Source organism: Erythrolamprus reginae, chromosome 1 (genome assembly GCF_031021105.1).
Source record: "Erythrolamprus reginae isolate rEryReg1 chromosome 1, rEryReg1.hap1, whole genome shotgun sequence".
NCBI lineage: Eukaryota > Metazoa > Chordata > Lepidosauria > Squamata > Dipsadidae > Erythrolamprus > Erythrolamprus reginae.
Window position 1 is genome coordinate 319,100,392 of NC_091950.1, and position 27,072 is coordinate 319,127,463.

The 27,072-nt window shown below is 39.2% G+C and overlaps 1 protein-coding gene across 4 annotated transcripts in view; it reads right to left on the reverse strand.

Annotated features, from left to right (window-relative positions):
- Positions 1 to 26,706, reverse strand: part of SHPRH (SNF2 histone linker PHD RING helicase) — a 62,485-nt gene extending 35,779 nt beyond the window's left edge. For 2 of the 4 annotated variants that reach the window (XM_070733669.1, XM_070733667.1), the window contains exons 1-10: positions 26,463 to 26,704; positions 16,672 to 17,325; positions 13,442 to 13,571; positions 12,041 to 12,256; positions 8,918 to 8,996; positions 8,625 to 8,775; positions 6,735 to 6,840; positions 4,025 to 4,281; positions 2,320 to 2,982; positions 740 to 991 (exon numbers count right to left, since the gene is read on the reverse strand). In XM_070733669.1, the coding sequence (XP_070589770.1) occupies positions 740 to 991; positions 2,320 to 2,982; positions 4,025 to 4,281; positions 6,735 to 6,840; positions 8,625 to 8,775; positions 8,918 to 8,996; positions 12,041 to 12,256; positions 13,442 to 13,571; positions 16,672 to 17,310 (2,493 nt within the window). In that variant the 5' untranslated portion in view covers positions 17,311 to 17,325; positions 26,463 to 26,704. Of the gene's footprint in view, positions 1 to 739; positions 992 to 2,319; positions 2,983 to 4,024; positions 4,282 to 6,734; positions 6,841 to 8,624; positions 8,776 to 8,917; positions 8,997 to 12,040; positions 12,257 to 13,441; positions 13,572 to 16,671; positions 17,329 to 26,462 lie in introns of all 4 variants that reach the window. The other 2 variants (XM_070733668.1, XM_070733670.1) reach the window with 2 other exon arrangements.
- Positions 26,707 to 27,072: the final 366 nt, after the last annotated feature.

The following is a 27,072-nucleotide window of genomic DNA, read 5'->3' on the forward strand; positions in this document are numbered from 1 at the left end:
CCAGCGCTGTCTATAAACATGGTCATGTGGCCAGTATGACACATGATGGTATGACATCATGGAGCGCTGTTACCTTCCCACTAAAGCAATAACTATTCAGCTATTCAGCTTTTGAACTGCTAAGTTGGCAGGAGCTGAAGCAAGGATGGGAACTAACTCCATTATGTGATGCTCGGATCTCAAACCTAGGTTGCTGGTTTTCCAACTGACAAGCTTAGCTTCTTAACTGCTGAGCCACTGTGCCACCCCATAAATTTAAAAAATAATAAATAGTTTATATTTCAATAAGGTTCCCTGAACTATTTAGGAATAGACGACACATAACATTGTAAAATATAATGATAATCTTTGAAAATAATTGTTTTAGCAATATCTTCTACTAGTTGCAGGGATGGGCATTTTCAAAGTCAATGCTAACAGTTTTACATCTTCTAAACCCAAAGGCATATCTTGTGCCTCTTGAGATAGCATTAAATCAATCTCGTGCTTTAAGCCATGAAGCTATATAACAGACATCATGACCTACTTCTTTAAACTGTCAGAATACATTATGTAAAGTTATTATTTTAAAAATGGATATGCTTCATATCCTATCAAGCCTCCATCAGGGAAAATAGTTAGAAGCAAATACCTTTAGGGGAAACTCATAATTTACCCACTTCTGAAAGATAAAGTGCAAGGGCACATTTACATCTCCAATGGTTGAACAGTAGCACCAGTTCCCAAAGGATTGCCTCACCTTTGCAGTGGTACATTCTACCATCTGTGCCTCATCTAGGCAAATTCTCCACCACTCCACAGCTACCAAGGGACTAGGAATGGCCATATAACGTTTCTGGTTTCTGAAACGGCGTCCGTCTTCACTATTGCTATGTGGAATGTCGACATAATTCAGCTCACACCGGAGGACATCATATGTAGTGATCACTACATCCTGCTCTGCTAAGATGTGAGGTTGCAAGAAGCCATGCTTCTTCACTCCTTGATAAACCTGCATGGATTTGCCCAAAATTACAAAACAAAATAAATGTTGACAGTTAGAGATTTCATTTAGTAAAAAGTGGTGGTCCATCATAAAGTTAAGCATTTCCTTTTCCTTCCTCATTAAAAAATTAAAGTTATGGTGACAGCTTAATAGTTTAGTAGAGCGAAATAAAACACGGCCGAAGGACTTTTGTAAAAGGAGCATAGGATAAAATGTGCTGGTGAGGAAAATGCTGAGAGGATGCTTTGAGCTGAGAGGAATAGCATCCGCTGAAACCTCACACAGTCTTTCAAAGTTGTCTTGAGTGTCTGCATGCAGGTGAGGAAGTACAGTACTCATACGTTTTGCCAATACTGTACTTCTATTGACTGCTTCGAACTGTCCTAATAATGAATAACTATTTTTACAGTTCCTCTGATCTACTTTGTTCTTTTTGATAGGAAAAATAATTGTATCAACAATCAATGATGATGTCCATCCATCGTGTTTGAAGGGGACCTTGATATCTAATGGGTTGTGGACTGTACGCGATGTGTCCACAGGTGGCTGGTAAGGCCTATACAGGCACGAAATGTTCTGCCACATGATGGGCACACGTGTAGGCACCAACGTCACAGCATTTGCTCTGGCTTTGCGGATCAATAACTTTGTGGATCAATCAATAACTATGTTCTAAACATTTACAAGGAACTGTTTGGGAAAATATAAATGCAATGACATTCAAATTTTTCACAAGAGAGATCAGAATGGAAAAAAGTACCACACAAAAAGAGAATTAAAATGTATTCCCACAATTAGACTTAATCCCTTTAATACAGAAGTACATCAAAATTAGCTCCTTGGAATAAATTCTTGGACAGATTGAACTACTGGGAATTTGAAATGTGATTTAGGCTATTTTATTAGTTTACTACAAGAGATAATATAAATATATGGATTGGTATTGAAGGTATATGTGTTGTTATGTATGTTATTTAATGCGGAGAAAAATAAAACTTTTTCAAAGAAACAGAAACACATCAAATTGTGGCTGATTTTCTATTGGCTACGTGTAATTTCGGAAGTTTTCTAGCAACAAATTGAACAAAAATATTTTATCCAGGTTACAATGAACTTCAAATTGCTTTTGTAAATGCTAGCAATAATATCATGAAGGTATAGATATAATGAAAAACCTTGCGTTCTCCACCAGTTTCTACAAAGGCAAGTATTTACACCTGAGCTATACAAAATAATACCCACAAGAAAATATATTTTCTTTCTTTCTTTTAAGAAATCCATCACATTCTTCAAACTCTTACTGTACTACTGTTTTTGTAAAGAATGCTTCTTACCAGCACACGAAGGGACGATGATCTCACATGCCTATTAATTTCATCAACCCACTGGTGGCATATTGAACTTGGAGAAATGATGAGAGTTGCTCCTGTAGGAACTGGTTTCATTGCTACAAGGCAGTGGGGGCAGTAAAAGGGTTTGATCTTAAGATTTTCTTCTTTATAATTCACACATTCAGCATGTTGCCACAGGTGACAGTTCAGGCATTGTACCCGAGCTTTATAGTCAACCAAGCCAAGCTCACCACAGATGCATTCAAAGCGGTAATCAGAGGTGTTGAATGGAAACACAGAACCAGGATGCTGTTTAAAGATGCTAGTATGTTCTTGACAAACTGAAGACTGTTCTTCTAAGGCATCCTGCATCTCTTCAGTTTGATCCATATTTTTAGGAGCAGCAACACTACAGCGTATCTCATCTTTGGATCTACACATATTGTCCACTGATCTACACTGAGAATGTTCAGTTTTGCAACGCTTAGAATCTAGGTTTGATTCACTGATATCAGCACAGTAATCATGATCTTCTGCTGTGATATCTGTCACCTGAGGTAACTTTAGAGCATCTGGAGAACATGCATTCTTATCATTCAATTCTACGATTTCAGTGTTACGGTCTGGCAATTTTTTCTTCTGAGATCGATTTGAAGTTTGCTTTTGCTGTAAATATAAAACAAAACAAACTTAATTTTTGTACAACTAATTCCTAATTCTCTGATGTTATAAGAAAGAAAGAGCTGGAAAACATCAACTCTGCATGCTGTATTCCACAATCGGAACCGTCAGGATGTGTTCTGACTATAATTCATATAATTCTCACCAGAAATAAATTATGGAAGACTTTAACACATCTGAAAGGGACATTTGGAGATTGCTTGTATCACGTGTATGAACCACTATCTCTTAACCTAAACGACTATCTCTTAACCTTGTTTAGAATATATATTTAATTACATTGAGTACACTTACATTGAGTACACTTGGCAATCTCCAAACTGATTTTTTTAAAAACATACGTATCGATGTACAAGTAAGTTTCTTTCCTTCCACAATCCAGTATTCTTGTTAATTAAAATTACAGTACAATTCTCTTATGATTCATTAAAAAAACCTATTCATGTCGTATTTGATACATTTTTTAAACTTTATAATATTAACTTAAAATAAATGGGATCTATACTTCGTTTTGTCAAAATTGTACACAATTCTGTCAAAGTACTTAAAAGATTAGGGACAATTAAGAACATACTTTAATACAAACTTCATTACTATTTAAAGGAAGTCATGAATGGGAAGTCCAATTTTTTTTTTCTAAAATGATTTTCTATTTAAGTACATGCAAGTCAAAGACATATCAAAGAGGCCCACTCATAAACATTCTATATATCATGTAAGCCTTATATCTGCAAGAACACTTTGAATACTTATATGGAAGAAGACTGGGTTTCTGCACTAGCAGAAGGCTTTGTGCAACTGTATGTAGAAAAATTACTTTTTAAAAATTTGCACTGTATCTTAAACGTGATATAATCATGTTGCAGTGTAAGGTTAATTTTACATAAATGACGTTTGTAGAATTTTGTTATTTGTACTCAATGGATCTGGTAGCCTATCTTTTATTTCCTGTCCCCACAAAAGCTTCATTATAGCAATGGATATGTACTTAAATAATCCTAAATAATCCTTTTTCCTTCAGGCTCACCTGTTTTTTGGATCTGTTACAAAACAACTGTTCCTTGTAGTTTCTACCCAACTTGAAAGATCCAGCAAGACCATGGCCTTTGAATTGCTCCACTACCTTCTCTGCAATTAATTTTCCCAGAGTTCTTTTAAGAATCTGACGGTTCCTCTGAACATCGTATTTATATATGGACTGGACATACTTAAAAATTGCAATAATGGATACTCCCCTCTTCACTTTCATTTCTTTTATAGCTGTTAAAAGCATTACTCGCAAACCTGTATGAAGAATGAATATTTTTGATCAAAATGGTGAAGAGATTGCAAAGTAATTTTAAGATTTTATTGTAACACTTATAAGCTCTGGCTTAAATTTTTGTTACTAGTTTGCAGATGTAGTAATTTCTGCCAAACAATTTAAATTTTTAATTTCTTGCTAACCTACAATACTTTTATTCACCAATTGTTCAATTATCACACATAATAAAGGTATATAGAAAGCATCATATATTTAATAATAGAATGCTACACTACACATAAGTGCTTTAGTTTCTGTACAAGAGAAAAAAAATTATTCAGCAAAAACTAAGTATTTACTGTATTTTTCGGAGTATAAGACATACCGGAGTATAAAATGCACCTTAGTTTTGGGGAAGGAAAATTTGGGGGTGGGGGGGGGAGAATCTGCCTACCAGGTATTCATCTGGCTAGCATCCTTACTCTAGTGGGCTTCAGCACATTATTTTATCCCCTGGTTAAGGCTTAGAAAAAGACCTTATTCGGAAGAAGTATCAATGGAAGAGCTGGAAAGCTGGTAAGAGCTGGGAACATCGGTAGCACCTCATTAGGGCTGGAAAGAAACTTATTCGGAGTAAGTAGAGCAATGGAAAAAAGGGTTTTCCAAAAATATACAACAGTTAACCTCATTTCCTTATGTAACTTTAGGACTTATGAACAGGTTTTCTCACCCAAATTTTACCGGTATATCAATATAATATACCTGTATATTATAATATATATCTATGCTTCTGTTAATGTGTTTCTATTTTACTGAGAAATCCCAAATAGACTCTCATTATTCGAGACTGTTACTGATTTTATAGTTGAATTCCTCTGCATGTGATTGTAAATGAATCACATACAAGGGCTTACAAGAACTACCTATGTATTAAGAAAATTTTCTAGGAAAGACTGGAAAAATAAAAACTGAAAAAATTTCAAGCAATGAGTTATTATTATTATTATTATTATTTATTAGATTTTTATGCCACCCCTCTCCAAAGACTCTATCTTGAAAGTTTATTAATTTTTAAAGAATAGAAAGTAATTTCATATTAAACCTATTCAACATTCCCCCCCACACACAATTATAAGATATCTGAGAAAAATGTATGCTTTATTAATTTATAAGTAAATAACTGCCTGGAAGAAATAAACATCACTTTATTAGGAATTTGATAGTTCTAGTTTTTAATAATTATGAATACTAAAACTTTTACAATTGTGTTAACTTTGAACATACTGAGAGAGATAGTATTATCAGTATCTTAAATAAGTAAAAAAGTGAATATTTATTATTAGGAAAACACATATGGCAGCCCAACTCGCTCCTGATGATTCCAGGTGGCTTACAGAAATAAAGCCAGAATACAAAACCCAGCAAACCTCCACATCCAGGCCACAACAATCAAACCAGCCATTTGATGAGTTCCATATTACCCTGGGATTCCATGGCTCACTGGAAAAACCATGTTTCAGGGTCTTTCAAAAGCATATTGTGGGAGCCAATCTTATTTCCACAGGAATGATGTTCAACAGGGAGGAAGTCACCACAAAGTATGCACTGCTTTCTGGTCCATCTAGATGGATCTCCTTAAGAAAGGGGACCAGTAACATACTGCTATGGTGGATCAGGTAGACGTAATTGGGAGAAAAAAGACCTGTCAAATAACCTGGCCCTAGACCAATAGAGTTTTAAAGGTGATAACAAGACCTTGAATTGGACCCTATATATTATTATTATTATTATTATTATTATTATTATTATTATTATTATTTGGATTTGCATGCCGCCCCTCTCCGTAGACTCGGGGCGGCATACAATGTATGTAGAGTATGTACTGTATGTACAGTATACATGTATGTATGTACCGTTTTCCCCAAAAAATATGACCAACCCCCAAAAGAAGCCCTATCACCATTTTTGAACGCATGCATTAAATTTAAGCTCTAACCCTAAAATCAGCCCTAATTAAGATCCTGCCCCTCCTTAGAATGCTCTCTGCAGCCAATACTGGCTACAGAGAGCTTTCTGGAAAGCATCTGAAGGCAAAACAGAAACAAGGACGTTGACGTGCCACACGTCAATCTGGAGCCCATTTCTTAGCTGCAGAGAGCTTTCCAGAAGGCTGTTGGGGTGAAATGGAGGCCGGAGACAACGCATGCAAGTGGCAGCAAGCAGCCGATGTGGGCTAGAAGCCAGCTCCTTATGAGTGGGGCTCTCTGTGCAGCCGACATGAGGTGAGTCAATAATTAGACAAATCTGAAAAGAAGCCCTAGTCTTTTTTTTTTTTTTTGGGGGGGGGGGTTTCAAGAAAATAAGACTAGGTCATATTTTCGGGAAAACGTGTTATGCATATATGTAAAAACTTCAGCACTAACTTTTTTTCCTAAAGAGAGACTTTTTTTCTTACTGCTGGTTATGCAAATGATACCTGCTGAAAAATACTTACTTGGATACTGGACTTTTTCCTTCAGTGTAAATTCAATTTTCATCATGTTTTTCTTTTTACTTCCTTTATCAGGTTGTGGTGGAACAAAGAAATTTACTAAAAAACCCTGAAATATAATTTTAACATGTGTCACAGTCTACCTAATAAATAACAAATGCTAGGCATGACAAAAATAAAATGTACATTTACTGGTTTTTATCAAAGTATGTAAGAATTTAAGTGAAAACTTTAACATTGTTATAAAAAATCAATGTCAATCAATAACTGTTTATTAACACTGTTGAATTAAGACTGGAAAAGGAAATTGTAAGAATTAAGCACTATTTCTAAAAGCAGTACTTAGAAATACTAAGCTTTTCACCAATTTAAATATACAGGTGTGGCCTTGTTTATTCATGGAATTTTGTTTCAACTGGACCATGAGTAAGAAGCCTGTGAAAAAGCATAGTGTGCTTATGTGAAAATGCTTGTCAGTCATTTTGTGCATGCATAAAATACACAATGGACACTGTAGAAGAGAGCAAATAGTGTATACACAAAATGCTTTATCCCATTCAAAACATTCTGAACTGTATTTTCCCAGAAGACATCCTTTCTCTTCTCTTTATAGCGAATGACTATTGGTAAAGTTATAATTACAAATTGGTCAAATTAGCCAGCTTCAAATTCTGCAGATTGATTACCATTTTGCAACACTAGTTGAACTGTGTTGTGAATAATACAAAAATACAGGACACATTTTATAATAGGATTAACATATTCTAGTCAACTTGATATTTTTAACAAAATAATTTTAAAAAAATTAGTTGGGATTTGATTTTCTCCAAGGGTAAGGAAACCCTGCAACCCTTAGAATATTGCTATTGCTTTATATTTCAATATACCGTAAAAAGAATCAGACAAATCATTACAATATAGCTACACCAGAGTTATGTAATAGCATAATGATATAGAGAAGATTGATTTTGAACAACTTTCTTCATAAAACTAGTATGCATTCTCTCATGTGTTATACGGAAAAGTGACATTTCCAATATGCTACCAATGAAACCATCCCCAAAATATTCTATTAAATTATCAGAATAATTACTAATAATTAATCAATTAAACTAATCCTTTTAGCATTCAAGACTCAGATTGAAATTTGAAACAACCAGATGAATATTTATATGGTCCATTAACTGGTTAACAAACAGGTCACAAAAGAATAGAGATTCCATTATGTAAATAATGTTGCGAACAACCATGCAGCTGAATTTATGAACAAATACATTCCTGATTCAGGAACTGACAAACTCTAGAATAAATGCTAAAGCCCATAAATAAAGCAATCTTAAAATCATCAGTGTTTTGAGAGAAATTGCAGAATTTTTAAATGCCTAGCCAGTGTGTCACATTGTATGGTGTTCCAGGGACAGAAACAGAAAAGACGATCAAACACTAGGGTAGATAGTAAAAAGCTCAGGGGATAGTAAAGTATCAATGTTTGAATTAGACTAAAAAGAAATGAACACGCAAGTGTAGTGCTCTTAAGAGTTGGATGGAACACAATGTTAATTTATGGATTGGAGAAGGAGGAAAATAATGCTTAAGAATTATTAAGAAGACTGTTGTGAATCCTGTAAAATTATGTTGTGATCTGATGTTCTACTTCATTTCAGTTTTTCTAGCATACAGTATTACATTCACAACTGAATCATTTCTCTTGACACTGATTATAAAGGAAAAATAAAAGGGTCATAGAAAATTGTTTTACAAATTTCAAAAGCAACAGATTTAGGAGAAATAATTGCTTACATATTCCAATTATAACTTCCAATTACAATCAATGGACTGAATAAAATTTGAATATTGGAATAGTTTTATCCACCCACAATGTAGATTTCTCACCTCTGGTAACATTAGAGCATCTTGTGTAACATCCTTACGACTGTGTGACAAAATAAGAGCCAAGACTTCTACTGTTTTTCCAAGGCCCATTTCATCTGCTAATATTCCACCAGGCCACTGAGGTCCAGCAACAGGTCGATCACGGATTACACTGCAAATAAAATAAATATGGATTTTTGTTACAAATTCAACCTACTGAATTCAATATTTAGAATATTAAATACATCATCAACTACATTCAATTGTTTCAATGTTCTGCTTTTGGATGTAATATTAAAGCGATCTATTCTTACCAGCCAGTAAAAGGATTATAATAGAGCTTCAGCCCATCTAGAGTAATAAATTCTCTCCATAAATAGTGGAGGGCATTATCTGATGAAAGAAAAGAAAAAGGCAATGAAATTCATTGAACTTCATATCTCCTTAAACTTTAAGATAGAAATTGAAGTTCTAAGGAAGGCCATTCCTCATTATATAGAACCATTTTAACTAAATTATTACTTGATATAAAAATACAGGTAGTCATCACTTACCAACCACAGCTAGGACAAGTTTACCAGTGGATGTCACACACAATGGCACATGATTGCAACTTGCAGCTTTGTGCTAACAGCAATCCCTCGCCACAATATAAAAGCACCAGCTAAATACTTGTGCTTCACTACGGAACTATGTGATGGGCACTTAAATTGACACTTAAAGCTTGAAAATTTATGAGTAGTTTAAAAAGGGACTGTGTTATTTCATTAGAGACGGTAAGCTAAGTTTCTGTTACAGATGAAGACATTATTTGCATCACATAGGCTTTCAATTCATCGCTCAGATGAATTGCTCAGGACCTCCCCGTAAACAACATTCCTGGTTTTGATGTCTGGCTGGAGGATGACCAGGCTGTTGAGTGAACTGACTCTAGAACATGCCACGTAGAACTGGCCATAGGAGAAACAGGCAGCTCCTCTTACCTGTGTTTCCCTAATTGCCTCTGTAAATATTTTCCTGCATTTTTTTGCCTCTTGTACCTTTAACTAGTGTTACAGTAGAAGGAGCAGATTTTTCTGAACTGAGGAGGAAAATAAGTGGGGGGGGGGATCTGTCTTTGCCTACCAGCAACCATTGGTATTCATCTGGCTAGCATCCTGTTAGTGTGTGAGAGAGGGGAGGATGTTTGGAAACTCAAACTATTTGCTGTGTGAGCAAAAAGGAGACAGGAAGGATTCTGTGTGTGGCTTAGATCAGTGTTTCCCAACCTTTTTTGAGCCGCGGCACATTATTCATATTTTCAAAATCCTGGGGAACACTGAACTGGGGGGGGGGGGGCACTAAAGAAAAGTTTTGACAAAAAAAATCTTCCTCCATTTCGCTCTATTTCTCCTTCACTCTTTCTCTCTTCCTTCCTTCCCCTCTTTCTCTCTCTCCATCCCTCTTTCTTTCTTCCTCTCTTTTTTGCTCTCTTTCTCTCTCCCTCCTTCCCTCCCTATATGTCTTTCTCTCTCCCTTGCTCTCTCTGCCTCTCTTGCTATCTCTCTTTCATTCTCTCTCTTTCTCTGTCTCTCTTGCTATCTCTTTCTCTCTCTCTGTCTCTCTTTCTCTCTCTCTTGCTAACTCTTTCTCTCTCTTTCTCTGTCTCTCTTTCTCTCTCTCTCTTGCTAGCTCTCTTTCTCTCTCTCTCCTTTGTCTCTCTTTCTCTCTCTCTTGCTAGCTCTTCCCTCTCTCCCCCCCCTCTCTCACTTTCTCTCTATCTTGCTCTGTCTGTTGCACTCTCTCTCTCTCTCTTTCTCTCTCTTCCTTTCTTCTCTGCGGAGGCCGGTGAAGGTTTTTCTTATTTTAAATGTTCCGGGTGGCAGGGGGATGCGGAGCCCGCACGCACACACACCCGACATTCCAAATCCTGCCTCAGCTGTGAGAAGAACGCCTGCTGACAGCCTGGGACAAAAGCGCTCAGTGAAAGAACTGCAAAAGGGGCCGGGCGGGTGTTAGCAGCCAGATGAGGAGGACGAGAAGCTGCTGCAGCCACCCCCAACCCCCCCCCCCTTCCCTGGGTTCCTTCCAAAGGCCCCTGGAAAAAGGCAGGAGGTAGCAACAAGGCACGAGGAAAAGCAGGCAGCTTGGCGGAGGGGAAGCGCTGAGGGGCTCTCCTCCTTTCCCACCCCCGCGCTTCTCTCCCGCCCAAGACGACACTCAGGCAGGGGCGATGGGACTGCTCAGACAAGGAGCACAGCAGGACGGCGGCCGGAGGAGGAGAAGGAATAGGAGAAGTCGCAGGCTCCGCCGCAGCTGCAGCCACCTCCGCGGTAGGAGCCAAGCCGGGCTCCAATGTTTGTAAAAGTTTCCGTGCCTCCTCTGTGCCCTTGATGCTTGGCTGAGAAGGAGGCCATGTTTTGCCGCCTTCTGAGGTCGCAGGGGAGGTAGGCGCACGCGACTGCAGCCTACTAGAGCCGGAGAAGCCGGGGTTTTCTCCCCCGCCCACAGCTTGGGAGGGGCAGATCAGCTGTTGGGCGGGGAAGGCGGGCTACTGTGCGCTCGCTTGAAAAAGGGTGCGCCATGCTTGGAATTTGCCCGTGCCCCAGCTCACTGTGCAGCTTACAGGGATCTATGCCGGCAGCGCCCCGCCCAGCTGCAGCTTCCCTAGGAGCTTGCGGCACACCTGGCCCTGTCTCGCGGCACACTAGTGTGCCGCGGCACACCGGTTGGGAAACGCTGGCTTAGATCAACTGTTCTGTAGTAAAGCTGCTTGCTGCTGTGAAAGCAAAAGCAAAAGTGAAACTGAAACTCCTCTGCTGATGTTTTGCATTTGGATCAGATTTCTTTTCAGGTGGGGAGAAGGGAGTAGACCTCCTTAGCTTCAAAGCTTGTTAATAATAATACAAGAAGTACTCATGCTCCGATGGTCATTTTGAAAAATCCTTTCTTAGTGAGCACCCAGAAGGCGAGAGGAACATGCGTGGGAAATTTCAAGTTTGTAGCCTCTATGGTTCTGGAGGTTTTGTGATTAATGTGTGAGTGGTTTTCGCGTAGGTAGGTAAGTAGGTAAGTAGGTAGGTAGATTCCATAAAATTTCTTCCTAGAATGTCAGTGTTTCTGAAACTGTTTGGGATCTCTCTGAGAGGCTATTCTTAACTAGAGGGCTCCGTGGATTAATGAAAGGGGGAGGGGGTGTCATTTTTTAAAGAAACAAATGCTAGATTAGAATGTCACTATTGATACAATGTTTAAGGACTGTTTATTTACTAGGCAAATTGACTGTATTTGCTAATATTTTATTTAGTTTCTAATTTTTTTTTAGTTTTTAAAAATGTCGTTAAGCAACATAAGACAAAAGATGGATTTAACAATCTTCTCATAGTACATTATCCATGTATTCTATATTAAACATGTTGTATATATATGTATTCATTTTGCTATTTTGTGATACTTACCACTGGTAGACATATTTCTAAAGTTCTCACGTTGCAGCATCCAATTTACAGCCTCACTTTGATATGGTCTGAGGACAGGAATCAATGCAGAATGTTGTACATTTTCCTTTAAAAAATGTAACTCTTTTTGGTGTACATGCCTCACGTAGTCATAAAGCTCTTCAATATTTTGCCGCTCTATATCTCTATCCGATTGCTCATCTTCTTCCAGAATGTCTAAAAAATGTGCAACTTTATTGACTATTAGTAACATTGTAAATATTTTAAACCACATAAGAAATAAAAAGTTGAAAAAATATCTGCATATTAAAAACATAATAATTTAGTGCAATAATGCTTCTGGGCTTTCAAAGAGGGATAAGAAAACAACACAAATATATGAGCAAATGTCTGATGAAATAATAATGTTGTGAATTGATTACAAGAAATTATGGTGTGTTTAAATTTGTGAATCCATTTGACTATTGAATTTTTAATATTTATCTATAAATATGACCTAAAATGTTGTCTGTTTCCCTACTAAGTGTCTGGGAATGCATTTGGCAGCATCTTGATTGAAAAGTTAATGAGAAGTAAAAAAAAATGGAAAAGTGGTAGTACGGCTTTTTGCTAGGCAGAAGGTAGAGACCAGAATCTTGTTCTTCTGCTGTGCACTGAGAAAGTTAATTCACTGAACTTGTACTGATTTTTTTTAAATGTACAATAAATGAATAGGCTTGAATTAGAGAATATTTATTTGAATATAGAGTTGAAGGTTGATTCTGAATAAATCTGAATGAGATTTATTTAGATTTAGAGAATTACCTGACTCTCAAATGAATCTGGGCAATTCCCATTGTTAAAAAGGGGAGGGGGGAGAACAATTAGATAAGTATCTTGCAAGATTCCATACAATCATATGTATAAGATTACACTCACTTCCACAATGAAGCATCCAAACTAATTATAACAATCCAAATTGTCTGTAAGAATATTCTCACTATTCCAAGTATATCTAGTTTATTCTCTTTAATTTCTTATGTGCCACAAGTGGTAGTACTAAACTAGTCAAGAGGAATGAAGTGTCTACAAAGTACAGTACTTCTTCATTCATTTCCTTTTTTTTTAGGATTTTATAACAGTAATAATCCTGTAAATCTTCCCCTAACTTAAACCTATCTGCATACAGATTTTGGGGCAAAAAGGCAAGCATCTTCCTAGCAACAAACCTATGCTATCTTTATATTGAAGAATTGACCAAAGGCTGCTATTATTAAAAGAATTTGAAGTAAATAGCAAAAATCTAACAATATAGAGAAAACTGGCAAATAAACGATGGCACAGATTCTGCCAGAATTCATAATTAAGTGATGTTATTCATAAACACATTTTTAAGGATCTGGTCTGAAAAATATGATTTACCTGGAATTACAAAGTGATAAAAAGTTTTCATCAGTTTCTGAAGGAGTTGATTGGCCTTTCTTATTCTTCCCCCTCCATCACTAAGGAATTCTAACTTACTTATGCCAAGTTCAAGAAGATATATTCCAACCTGTGAATGAAATGTTCATTAAAAAAGTTTAGACAAACTTTAGAATATACAATAAAATGTGAGGAAAGTAATTTAATATACTGTAATTAGGAAAGAAGGAAAGAAGGAAAGAAGAGTGAAAGTATTAAAGCTGCCTTTCCCAATTTAATTTTACTCAAATATATTGAACCAATTCTTAAAACAATTCATCAAGATGCTTGGAATATTTTATAATGAAAGGGCTATCGGGTTAGACAACGGTTCATTAAAAATAGTGAAAGTAATTTAAAAAGCTAAGTTATAATGATATGAATTTAACAAGCTAAGTTATAATGATATGAGGGGTCCTTGGTGCTCTCTGAGCTGGCTTGTTTTCTTGCAGAAGTTTCATTACCCAAACTAGATAACATCATCAATATTAGGGAGGAGTGCAGTTTGCTGTTGGTTTATATTCTAGTGCAGTGATGGCAAACCTTTTTTGGTTTGCGTGCCAAAAGGGTGTTTAGCGGTGTGCTGGCATGCGTGCATATGCCCACACACCCTTTCCTCCCCTTACACATGAGCACACCCTGCACTGCTCCCCACGCACACGTACAGGCCTTTCTGAAGCCTGGTAGGCAGTGATGGGTCCCTACTGGTGTGGTCCAGAGAGCTGCATCGGTATGAACCCACTGATTTTCGACAATTTTGGGGGCGCGACGTCTCTGTGCGGACGAAGACCTTCCGCCTGTCCTTGTCTTAATGCTGACCTTTATTCTCCATCCAAAGCATAGCTGAGGGCTTCTTCCACATGAAGATGCCGGAAAAGAAATCACGGAAAATCAGTGGGTTCATACTGGTGAGGCCAGTGAAGGAAGGGCTACCAAAATTTTTGCTACCGCACTGTGGGCATGGCTTATGCAGGATGCCCTGCATTTTATTTCAACATCTTTCAGTGCAAATTGGGTACTCTGGGGTAGAGCTCTATTTTTGCTACCCCACTGCGTTCCTCCCCATCCGGGTAGCAGCCCACCCCTGGGTGAGGCTCTCTGGACTACATAAACCCACCACTGCTGGTAGGTGGGAAAAATGCCCAAATTGGCAAACCGGAAGTGCATTTCCCCGAACCTCCGGTTTGTCCATTGGAGGAATTTTTTTTGCCTCCGGGGCTTCAGGAAAGCTTCCCTAAAGAGATCGAAACTGCCTCTCCAAAGGCCGAAAATCAGCTGGCCAGTACGTCCATGCATGCTAGAGCTGACACAGGACAAAATCTCATGTGCCCTCCCTTATGGCTCCCCATACCACCTGTGGCATCCGTGCCATAGGTTTGCCATCTAGTGGCTTACTTGCCAGTGTTGGTGGGGGTGGCCTTAGAGATTCTTTGGTTGGACCGTTTGCTGTTAGCTTCTTTGGCAGTTTCTTGACTCAGTCAAAGAATCTCACTCCAGCCAGCACTGGCAGGCAAGCAAAATATAAAACTGAGAGCAAACTGCACTCCTTACTGGTACTGATGATGTTACCTAGTTTGGGTAATGAAATATCTGCAAAAAAACAACCAAGGATCCATCATGTTACCCCTGAGCTGCAAATATTCTCTTTCATTAGTTATATAGTAATATGTTTTAATATTTTTCTAAAAATTGAAATTATAACTATTATTTGTGATTCACGAGGAAGTATATTCCAATTATTAGCTGCAAGGGAAAAGAAAGCTGGAAACATCCTATTAACGAGGTCTTGAGAATCCTGGGTGAAAATAACCAAACAATTATTCGTATGTATTCATAAAACACTGAACCATAATGTAATTAATAATATAATAAATGATTTGCATTTCCTTTTCCATGATATAATAATCTCCGTAGGTGATATTTAAACCAGTAGAGAAGGAAAAATAAATAAGATGTTTCACAGTTTCAATTAAATGCAGTAGTGGTATTGGGGGAGTTAAACTGAAATTACAGAAAACATTAGAAGATCTAATAATAGATAAAATGTGGTTTGTTTCCTTTTTAATTAGTTAGTAGCTTATATTTGTGATTTACCGTTAGTTATTTAATGCTACGCATACTATTTATTTATTTTATTTATTTATTATTTAGATTTGTATGCCGCCCCTCTCCGCGGACTCGGGGCGGCTCACAGCAAAATATAACACACCCATTAATTTATTTAGTAAAGATTCCAGTTAAAAGCAAATTTACAGGTAAATAATTCCTCAAGTTTAAAGAAATGGGCAAGTTATAAGTTTGGATAATAAGTTACAGAACTATCTGAACAGTTCCTCTACAGCAGACCTGGGCAAGGGGCGACTGACAGGCCGGATGCGGCCCGCCCACTGTCTATGACTGGCCCGCCCACTATCTGTGAACGGTCTGCGGAGGTTGGGGTCTGCTCCAGTGCGAGGATGAAAGAGCTCACCGCATCTGCCGGGACTCCTCCGGTTCCTGCTTTCCTGATGAATCATGAGGAAAGCAGGAACCGGAGGAGTCCCAGCAGATGCGGTGAGCTCTTTCATCCTCGCACTGGAGCGGACCCCGACCTCCGACCGAGAGCAGCCGAGCACAGAAATCAGCCAAGCAAACACTCCAGTGCAATGACTGTGGTGCACCATGTTGCTGTAAAGCAAACAATTAGGGGTCTGGGTGTTAAGGTCAGGCCAGGGTCTGGGTCTTTACAGTATTGGGTAGAACGAAGTTAAATATATTAGTCTGGCCCTCTAAAACCATCCCAATTTCTCATGGCAAAATTAATTGCCCACTCCTGCTCTACAGGAAGAAAATTTAATGACTAAACGAGTTTTATTTGCACATCCCAATAGAAAATTTAAAACATATGAAAACTGTATTAAGATATGCTGGGGGAAATCTTTTCATTATTTAAGGTGGCATAATTAACATTTTATTCACAGATGCTAGTTAACAGATCCTGCAAAAGAATAAAATCTAGTAAAATCTATTATGCATATTGTAGCAATTGAACTAAAGGAAAGATTCCTGTCTTTGATACTAACATATTTTCCATGTACAGATAAAAGACATTAGTTACAATATCCTATTCAGGCACCTTTCTACATATTCTTAATTGCAAATATATTCAGCAGTAGATACAGTATATTCTATTAATTATATAAATTGACTACCTTTATAGAACGGGTATCTCCAGATCTTTGATACAGTACAATTATTTTTTTCTTCTGCAGCCACATTAAATTTTCCATAATTTCATTATTTAAAGATGATTCAACTAAAACATCTAGTTCATAAGTACTCTGTAATGATTCTTCTCCTTTATCCATCTTTATAATATCGTTTGTATGGACCAGAAGACGCAGATAATCACTAAATTCTGCTCTCATCAAAGTTAGCCCCTTTTTCTGGATATTGTCACTTAAATGTTGTTCGGGAAGAAGCTGGAGTGTAAATTCTCCAAGCAAAGTTTTCCAGGGAGGATCAGCCTGATAAGGAAGTATCAAAATATTTAGCTGTATGGCTATAGATAGCAATGGATGACAAGAATCTTCTGCTTCATCTACGACTGCTGAGAAATCTGGGGATTTTGTGTTCTTTTTTCTGTGAGTCAAGTCTTCATCTCCACTATCATCATTTATTGCAATATGTACAGCAGAAGATGAACTTGTGCCAGCAACAGGATGGTCTTCATCCAGGGCATCTACATCTATTGTGTCATTTGTCTGATCATCATTCATATTCCAACAGAGTTGCTTCTTTTTCTCTTCATTCATCCTCATGGGAGGAGCCGACTTTCGACGGCGACTCATTTTGATATTTCACCACTGCTAGAAGTTGTAACATAGATAAATATCAGTCAACTTAGGTTCTTGAATGGAGTATTATATTTTAATTTAATAAGAATCCGGAATATTGGCCAAAAATTTAATTTACATACACCTTCTACCAATAAATATTGGTTTTGTAAAGGAATCATTGAGTCTCTCATCTGCACCTCTATAACTGTCTGGTTTGGTGCTGCAACCCAACTGGACCGACACAGACTTCAGAGGATAATCAGAAGTGCAGAAAAAACCATTGCTGCCAACCTGCCTTCCATTGAGGACCTGTATACTGCACGAGTCAAAAAGAGGGCTGTGAAAATATTTACTGACCCCTCGCATCCTGGACATAAACTGTTTCAACTCCTATCCTCAAAACATCACTACGGAGCACTGCACATCAAGACAACTAGACACAAGAACAGTTTTTTCCCTAATGCCATCACTCTGCTAAACAAATCATTCCCTCAACACTGTCAAACTATTTATTAAGTCTGCACTACTATTACTGCTAGTTTTTTCTCATACTGTAATTCCTATTACCCATTTCCTCCAACTTAGACTGTATGACTGTAACTTGTAGCTTGTATCCTTAAGATTTTTATTAATATTGTTTTCTCATTGCTTATTTGTCTCCTATAATCATTAAGTGTTGTACCTCATGATTCTTGACAAATGTATCTTTTCTTTTATGTACACTGAGAGCATCTGCACTAAGACAAATTCCTTGTGTGTCCAATCACACTTGGCCAATAAAGAATTCTATTCTAAACCTTGCCCCCTCCCTCCAGTCTTGTTCACTTAGAAGTTCAGCAGAACTTCTGCAAAAAAGAAAGTATTTTCACAGAATTTAGGGAAATTGTTTTTCCTTTGTTACTTTACTTTTAGAAGTACAGTATGTCAGAATGAATACATCTTATTGTCTCTAGGACACTGCTTCAGAAAACATGGAAGTGCATTATGAAAGGCAATACATTAAAATGAAATGTTTTTATTACATATATTTATTGGCAATTATTTTTCCAGACACATTTTCAACTCCATAACCAATCCTAGTAATACTATTTTTAAGTGTGTGAGTGTGTGTGTATTTGAAGTACTGTAGTAAGAAAATGTGTCCAAGAACTGGAAATAATGTCAAAATCTAATCAGTTATTCTGCTTTTGCTTTTACTGGATCAGAAAAACACTAAATTTTGTCACTCTTAGACATAATTATTATTTGATGTTTTTTGAGACTAAATGTTTAAAGGGTCACGGAATGCTGGTTTCTTAAGAGTATCTATTCTTTCTTATATTTTCTCAGTCTTTTATGTAATATCATTTATAAAATTAAAAAGTTGCTTCCTAAAGGTGAGAGAACAATTAGGGAATGTACAAATGTGTACTGCTAGAGTCTCCAATCCTTGCTAATCTTTAAAGCTTTTTGTCATATTTTCACTCCAATTTTGTATCTGTCTTTATAACTTACTGGTCTTATTTATTTTTCAGTTTAATCGGCTATCCACTCACTAGATAACTAAAGTAACTTGGTTTTACTTTTTTAAGGCAGGCTGGTGAGAGGCACAATATGGCCTGGAACAACTGGGATACTATATCTGCTTTGCATCAGCAATCTGGAACTCCTTCATTCTGTTTTGTCTTTTCTGTGCAGTAGACTTACCAAACACCCAAAAAAAGAGTAGGCTGAAGAGGCAAAGGTGCTTTTTCAAGTGGCAACTGGACTTTCTGGATTTTCTTTGACAACATTTTGATTGTCATCTATGAATAAAGTGACCAGATTTTTAAGATTGTGAAAGAGGGACACCATTGAGCGTGGGGGGGGGGGGGGGGGTTAAAAATGTTTTAGCCCAAAAAAAAAATTCTCTCTTGCTTTCTTCCTCTCTCAATCTCTCTCTCTCCCCTCTCTTTCTCACTCTCTCTCTCTTTCTAGCTTTTTCTCACTGTCTCTCTCTCTTCTTATCTCTCTTTCTCTCTCCCCCTCTCTTGCTCACTCTCTTTCTTTCTCACTCTCTCTTTCTCACTCACTGTCTCTTGCTCTTTCTTTTTCTCTCTCTCTTTCTCCTGCTCTCCTTCTCTGTCCCTCTTGCTTTCTTTCTCATTCTCTCCCTCTTGCTCTCTCTGTCCCTTGCTCTCTCTCTCTCCCAATCAATGAAAGAGCATGCTTAGTCTCTCCACTTACTGCGCCGGGGCGAAGGCAAGGAAAAACGTCGGGCCGAGACAGACCCACCTTTATTCGCCTGGCAACCTGGTGAGCAGACGGGTTTTCCCGCCCGGCACAAATGCTACTCCATCCCTCCAACCGCCCCCAAGCACAACAGATGGGCTGTCAGAGCAGCAGGGGAGCAAACGCCTCAGCCGCGCTTCCCTTTCCGTCCCCCGCCTTTGCTGTCGCAGCCAGCGAGCCCTCCTGCCTGGGCAGCTCAGCCCCATGGCGGTGGCCACAGGAAGGTGTCGAACCAGGGGCGAGGAGCAAGCAACAGTGGAAGAGGAAAGGGGGGGGGGAGAGTTAGCAAATAAAAATAAAGAAAGAAAGAAAAATAAAAGGGGGGGGATCGGGACTTTTTAAAAATATCCCGGGACGTGGGACAAATAGCTAAAAAGCGTGACTGTCCTGCTGAATGCAGGACGTCTGGTCACCTATCTATGAAGCTTCTTCAACTGTGAATGGATGGTGGGCGATGGAAGAATTTATAATCCTTGCAGGCAGTTGATCATTTGCATTCTTTTAATGAAAGCAACCGGATGCGTTTTCATTAAAAGAATCCAAATGACAAGCTGTCGGCAAGGAGTAGAAATCCTTCCATTTCCCACCATCCAATCAGAGCTAAAAAAGCTTCTTGGAGGACAAGCAAAATGTTGACAAAGAAAAGCCAGAAAGCACCTTTGCGACAACCATGACCTGGATGACACTGATGAGGTAACTTTTATAATGTTGTAAAACTCCAACCACTGCACCTTTGGCCTTTATTTCCTTTACTTCCAAGTTCAGTTTAACATGAATCTGCCTGCTACACTCCTTTGCTCCGTCCGCAACAACTACCTTTCCTTGTACTTCTCCAGTATATATATATATATATTTCCTTCATACACTTTAGTATAATGTCAAATATCTTCTATTTCCAGTACAATAAAATGCAGTATTTTGTTAGTAACTCTTGTATAATCTCCCCAAAAAATCATAATACAAAATTATTAATTTCTCTATAAATCTTTTGTCCCTTATTGCAAAAAAAAATTATCTAATCTTGTCGTCCAGCAATCAGAATAATCATGTATTACCTCTCTTAATTAATGTTCCCTCAAATATATACTGACAAATAATGTTTCTAACATTCTAATTAAGTGATAGGCCGCAGTGCCTCCTATTTCTCTTTACACATTTTACTTAAATCTAAAAACCCCTATATCAAATCACAAACATTGAAAATACTAAAAAAAGGAAAAAAGAAAGAAAAGAAAAAATATAATTAATTTCATACATTTTTTTCAATACACCATAAATAATCTATTGTTCATTAATTCCATTTTTATGAATCTTTCAAAACCATCTCTGTTCTTATATGCCAATTTTGCTTATCAGATTCAATTTGCTTTATTTGTACATTTTAATAAAACTAATTAAGCTTATTTTAATGTAATGAACCAACCTAATATTTCCTGAATATATTCATTAAAATAGTTTGAACCTATGGAACCAACTCCCCCCGGATATCAGGGTTGCCCCCACCCTCCTTGCCTTGCGTAAGCTCCTTAAAACCCACCTCTGTCGTCAGGCATGGGGGAATTGAGATATTCCCTTCCCCCTAGGCTTATAAAAATTATGCATGGTATGTCTGTTTGTATGATTGGTCTCTTAAATTGGGGTTTTTTAAATTACTTTTTATATTAGATTTGTTATATTTGTCTTTTTTACTGCTGTTAGCCGCCCCGAGTCTGCAGAGAGGGGCGGCATACAAATCTAATTAATAAATAAAATAAGTAAATAAATAAATAGATTCAACAAATCAAATATTTCCCAAATTTCTAAGCATACTTAATACATTTTATTTAATTCAGTTAAACCTGTTTTAATATACGTAGTCCATAAACCTAAAATTTCCATAAAATCCACACGTCAAATCCTAAATAAGGCATCTAATAGAAGCTAATAATTAGAAATTAATCTAAACCTAATCAACCATTATCATAATCACAACCCTTCTCATAATCCCAAATCTCTTGAATAAATCCAAATTTAAACTTCTTTCTAGTCATTTTAAATCCCCATTTCCTTCTCTTTTGTTTTTTATTGTGTCTCCTTTGCTAATCCCAACCGATCAATTTTATTTTTAACTCTTCTTTTATTCTGGAAATTCCAGTGCTTTTGACCACATCTTTCCCCATTTATATTTGTGCTTGTCTCAATGTGCTCATAGTAAAATCTGTTATCATCTGCCCTTTCCATATCCAGGGAATTCTTTAAAACTTTTGTTATATCATCACTCAAAATTTGATAATCAAAGTATTTAATATCATGTCCACTAACTAGTAGAATTTCATTCTTATCATTGCTTAGTTCGCTTGTTGTTTCCTTGATCTGCAAATCCATAATTATAATATTTCTGTCTTCAAATGTCTCCTTTAATTCTGCCACATCGTGTAATTTTCTATTAGTTTCAATTGTAAGATCCTTAGTAATTTGAAAAAAATCCATTCATCATTCCTCTCAATTCTTTAAGGCAGTGTTTCCCAACCTTTTTTGAGCCGCGGCACATTATTCATATTTTCAAAATCCTGGGGAACATTGAACGGGGGCGGGGGGCTAAAGAAAAGTTTGGACAAAAAAAATCTCTCTTCCTCTCTTTCGCTCTATTTCTCCCTATTTCTCTCTCTTCCTTCCCTTCTTTCTCTCTCTCCATACCTTTCTTTCTTCCTCTCTTGCTTTTTTCTCTCTTTCTTGCTCTCTCTCTCTCTTTCACTGTCTCTTGCTATATGTCTCTTTCTTTCTCTCTCTCTGCCACTGTTGCTATCTCTTTCTTTCTCTCTCTCTTTCTCTGTCTCTCTGTCTCTCTCTCTCTTGCTATGTCTCTCTTTCTTTCTCTCTCTCTGCCTCTCTTGCTGTCTCTCTTTCTCTCTCTTTTTTGCTATGTCTCTCTTTCTCTCTCTCTGCCTCTCTTGCTATGTCTCTCTCTCTCTTTCTGTCTCTCTTGCTATGTCTCTCTTTCTCTCTCTCTCTGCCTCTCTTGCTATGTCTTTCTCTCTCTCTCTGTCTCTCTCTCTCACTCTCTCTCTCTCTGCCTCTCTTACTATGTCTCTCTCTCTCTCTGCCTCTTACTATGTCTCTCTTTCTCTCTCTCTTGCTATGTCTCTCTCTCTTTCTCTCTGTGTCTCTCTTGCTATGTCTCTCTTTCTTTCTCTCTCTCTCTGCCTCTCTTGCTATGTCTCTCTTTCTCTCTCTCTTTCTGTCTCTCTTTCTCTGCCTCTCTTGCTATGTCTCTCTTTCTGTCTCTCTCTCTCTGCCTCTCTTTCTATGTCTCTCTTTCTTTCTTTCTCTCTCTCTCTCTCAGCTGACTGCGAGCGGGAGCCCTGACGACGGAAGCTGGACGTGCTGCTGGACGCCGTATATGCCAGCCCCGCAGCGCCAGCATGTACGGCGTCCAGCAGCACGTCCAACCGCCACCGTCGGTGCCTCCACCCTGGAGCTCCCTCTCGCTGCCCCCATCTCCGCCTGGGGCCGCTGCAGCCGGCACGCTCCCGTTCCCACCGCCAGTGCCCTCCCGCCGGGCCCCAAAGGACACTTGCCGCCGACGCCAGGGAACTCCAACTGGGCGGGGCGCTGCTGGTGCCTCTGAACTGGAGCTCCCTCTCGCCGCCCCCATCTCCCCGCGACCGCCTGGGGCCGCTGCAGCCGGCACCCTCCCGCTCCCACCGCCAGTGCCCTCCCGCCGGGCCCCAAAGGACACTTGCCGCCGACGCCAGGGAACTCCAGCTGGGTGGGGCGCTGCCGGTGCCTCCGAGCTCCCACTCACAGCTGTCCCCTGGCTCCTGCCTGATGCCGCGGTTTCTGGCGCTCTCCTGCTGGGTCCCAAAGAAGGAAGGCAGGAAAAAGGAGGCGCGAAGAATGAAGCTCTCCTTTTTCCTGCCTTCCTTCTTTGGGGCCCAGCAGGAGAGCACCAGAAACCGTGGCAACGGACAGGAGCCGGGGGACAGCTGCGAGTGGGAGCTCGGAGGCACTGGCAGCGCCCCGCCCAGCTTGAGCTTCCCTAGGAGCTTCGCAGTATACCTGACCGTGTCTCACAGCACACCGGTTGGGAAACGCTGCTCTAAGGTTATCAAATAAATGTTTACACAATTCTCTTATCTCTTGAATTGCCATTTCCATTTTCTCAGGTCTCCTATCTCCAGATGTTCCAAGCTCTTCCCAGGAGCCTAGTTATATTTTGCAGAACAGTTCAAACAAAGTTCAGGCTGCCACAAGGTTTTGCAAGCCCTCCTTTGCAGAAAAAATGTCAATAATCCAGATAGATTCTTTTTCCCATGGCCAGTGCTTAAATAATAAATTCTCTAACAAATAAATAAAAGTTCTCATAAGCTTTGACCAACAGATGGCTCCACCAATTCGTTATTAAACAGCAATTAAAGATCATTTAAAAATGATTCCATTTAACTATTCAAGAGTTCTTTTAAAGTTCTTTTTTATATATATTTTAAATTCAATTTCAAACCTCAAACCATCCAATTTTTATCCAAATGGGTTTTAGAATTGCTTCCTTATTCGCCTTAATATGCAAGTGTAAAAGTTCTGGTTTTAGTTTAGCCGCTTACCCCAATTAGCCAGAAAGTTCTTTTATCATAACACAGTTCTTTAAAAAAATCTCTCCTCCAGCCAAAGTGCAGGTCTCTGTCTCTTCCTCCAGCACAAAATTTACTTTCCTTTTCATTCCAGATGACATCAATTAATCAGTCCCATTTTCAGTTCGCAGTCTTCCAAGGCTAAAGGCAGCGAACTGCTTCCACTCCACTGCTGGTGGAGGTTCTTGGACAATGCCTGTGGGGTGTGCAAAAACCCCAAAACAGGCACCAGACCAGGTCCCCTTCTTCCCCTCCCCTTCAGGGAGGTTCTGGGCTGATTCAAAAGAATCAGTACCCCCCACAGTGGGGGTTCAGCAATTTCCTGCAGGAGCAGAAAAATGCTGTGTTGCCTTGGTGGATGACTACACCTTCTTCTAGCTACCTTTCCTTGAAGTCTGCTGCTCTGCCCACTCCTTTGTGCAACTGTAATAACAAAAGGGAGTTACTTATCGTGAATCCATCACTAAATGCAATGCAATTGATCACAATGTAAGATCAAGCGAATTTTAAAAAGTTCTTAAAGTGATAAATTTTAAATTATGATTATAAGTAGATGTCTGCATCACATCACCAATGACCTAAGTGCTAGAGCCCACTGTAACAACATTGCCAAAAAAGTACTAAGAGTTGTTAATCTAATCTTGAGTAGCTTCTTCTCTAGCAATATTACACTGCTAACCAGAGCTTACAAAACATTTGTTAGACCAATTCTGGAATACAGCTCACCTGTCTGGAACCTGCATTGTATCTCAGACTTTAATACAATCGAAAGAGTCCAGAAATATAACACAAGAAGAGTCCTTCACTCCTCCACTCGCAACAAAATACCTTATTCCACCAGACTTGAAATACTGGGATTAGACAATTTACAACTACGTCACCTCCGATCTGATCTAAATGCAGTTCATAAAATGATATACCAAAATGTCCTTCCTGTTAATGACTACTTCACATTCAACTGCAGCAATACATGGATTCAAACTGAATGTAAACCACTCTAAAGTCGATTGCAGAAAATACGAAAATACAATAGAGTGATCAATGCCTAGAATGCACTACCTGACTCTGTGGTTTCTTCTCCAAACCCCAAAAACTTTCACCTTAGATTGTCTAGAGTCAACCTCTCCCCTTTTCTAAGAGGTCTGTAAGGGGCGTGCATAAACCCACTACTGTGCCTACTGTCCCTGTTCTAATGTCCTATTCTCCTCTTTTATCATTACTTTTTAAACTTATGTTATGTTTATACAAACGTACTACTACTACCCTATACATGTTTGACAAATAAATAAATAAATAAACAAACATCCTAAGAGGTCTGTAAAGGGTGTGCATAAGCACACCAGTGTGCCCACCATCCCTATCCTACTGCCCTCATTTATCTGTATTTACTTTGTTTAGGTTTATATCTATACCAATACCTGCTATGTTGTATATGTTCTGACAAAACAAATAAAACATGCAAATGGACAGGGGAAAATATACTGCTCAAAGGGAAGACTCAAATAAAACATCCTAGATCTGAATGAAATATTATCATCAAATATTTCATTTGCACAAGTATTCAATTTGCACAACAGCATGTTGCACAACTCCCCCCCCCAGATTCGCACTGCCCCCCCCCCACTTTTCGTAAGAATTTGAAAACGCATTTATGCCCTCAGGCCTGGGGCTATTAGACCCCAGCCTCTGCCCAGTGAATGTGAAAGATATGGTGGCATGCATGGGAATGTTTGATTTTTAAATGTTTATCTTTTAATGTTTAGTTATTTCTATTAATTGGACTAGATGTGTTTTATATATTGTATTTTTTATCGAAATGTTGTAAGCCACCGCGAGTCCACGGAGAGGGGCGGCATATAAGTCCAATGAATGAATGAATGAATGTGAAATGGACTGTCAATCAGTGTTGCTTCCTAAGTGGACAGTTAGATTTCACAGAAATTTGATTTACTTGAGGTTATATTCTGTTTTTTAAGTGTTCCCTTTAATTTTTGCGCCCTGTATAGCACGCTTATTTCAAGTCAACTTCATAGGGCCTCTGTGAGAGAGAGAGGCGGTTGTCCTTTCACTGCACTGCAGGAATGCAAAGAAGGCTGGTGCCGGTGTACCCAACGAAGAACCAAAGAGATTATCTCCCCCTTTCTGCAGACACTGAGCAGGCTGGCAGGGAAGAACCGCAGGGAGATACGAAGACAACAGAAGGTGGCGGCGGGAAAGGGGGGAAATACAAAGGCTTCGGGGCCGCTGCTAGCGGGTGGAAGCACCGGAAAGAGGCGAAGCGAAGGATGCTCCACGGACCAAACGTACCTGACGCTTCAAGTAGCTTGCGCGAAAGGCGTGCTCCTTTCTGGATGCCCCTTCAGGAACCCGTACCTGAGCCCGTCGTAACCAACCAACCGCCTCCGAACAGGCCACCGCGGGAGGGGAGGAGGAGGAGACGTACCAGCGAACGCCCCCTGTTCCCTCCCCCTTCCCCACGCGAAAACAAAGCCAGCAGGTATACGCCAAAAGAGAGGCAGAAAAGGCCCAGGCAGGCCACGCCCCTCGCCGGGTGGCGTGCGGGCGCCGGGGAAATGACGCCCCAGCGTTCCGGGTCGCGCGCCTTCGCGCGTGCTCTCGGCCGTCCGGGAAAATGTCGCCTTAGTTTCGGGGAGGGGGGGAGCTGCTGCAGCGCCTCCTCTCGGTTGTTTCTGGGATTAGAAGGTTTGAACTGAAGGTCAGTTCGCTCCCCCCCCCCCCCCCCGCTGCGAGCTAAAAGGTGGAAGCATCATCTCGCTTTGTTCAGTGCTGTTGTGTCCCCGTGTGTGTGTTTTACGGGCTGAAGTCTACTAATATAGATGTAGATACTGGCCGATCTCGAAAAAGCCGTTCGCCGTGGCCGGACATGTTTAATATTGGTGGAAAAATCCAGGAGGAG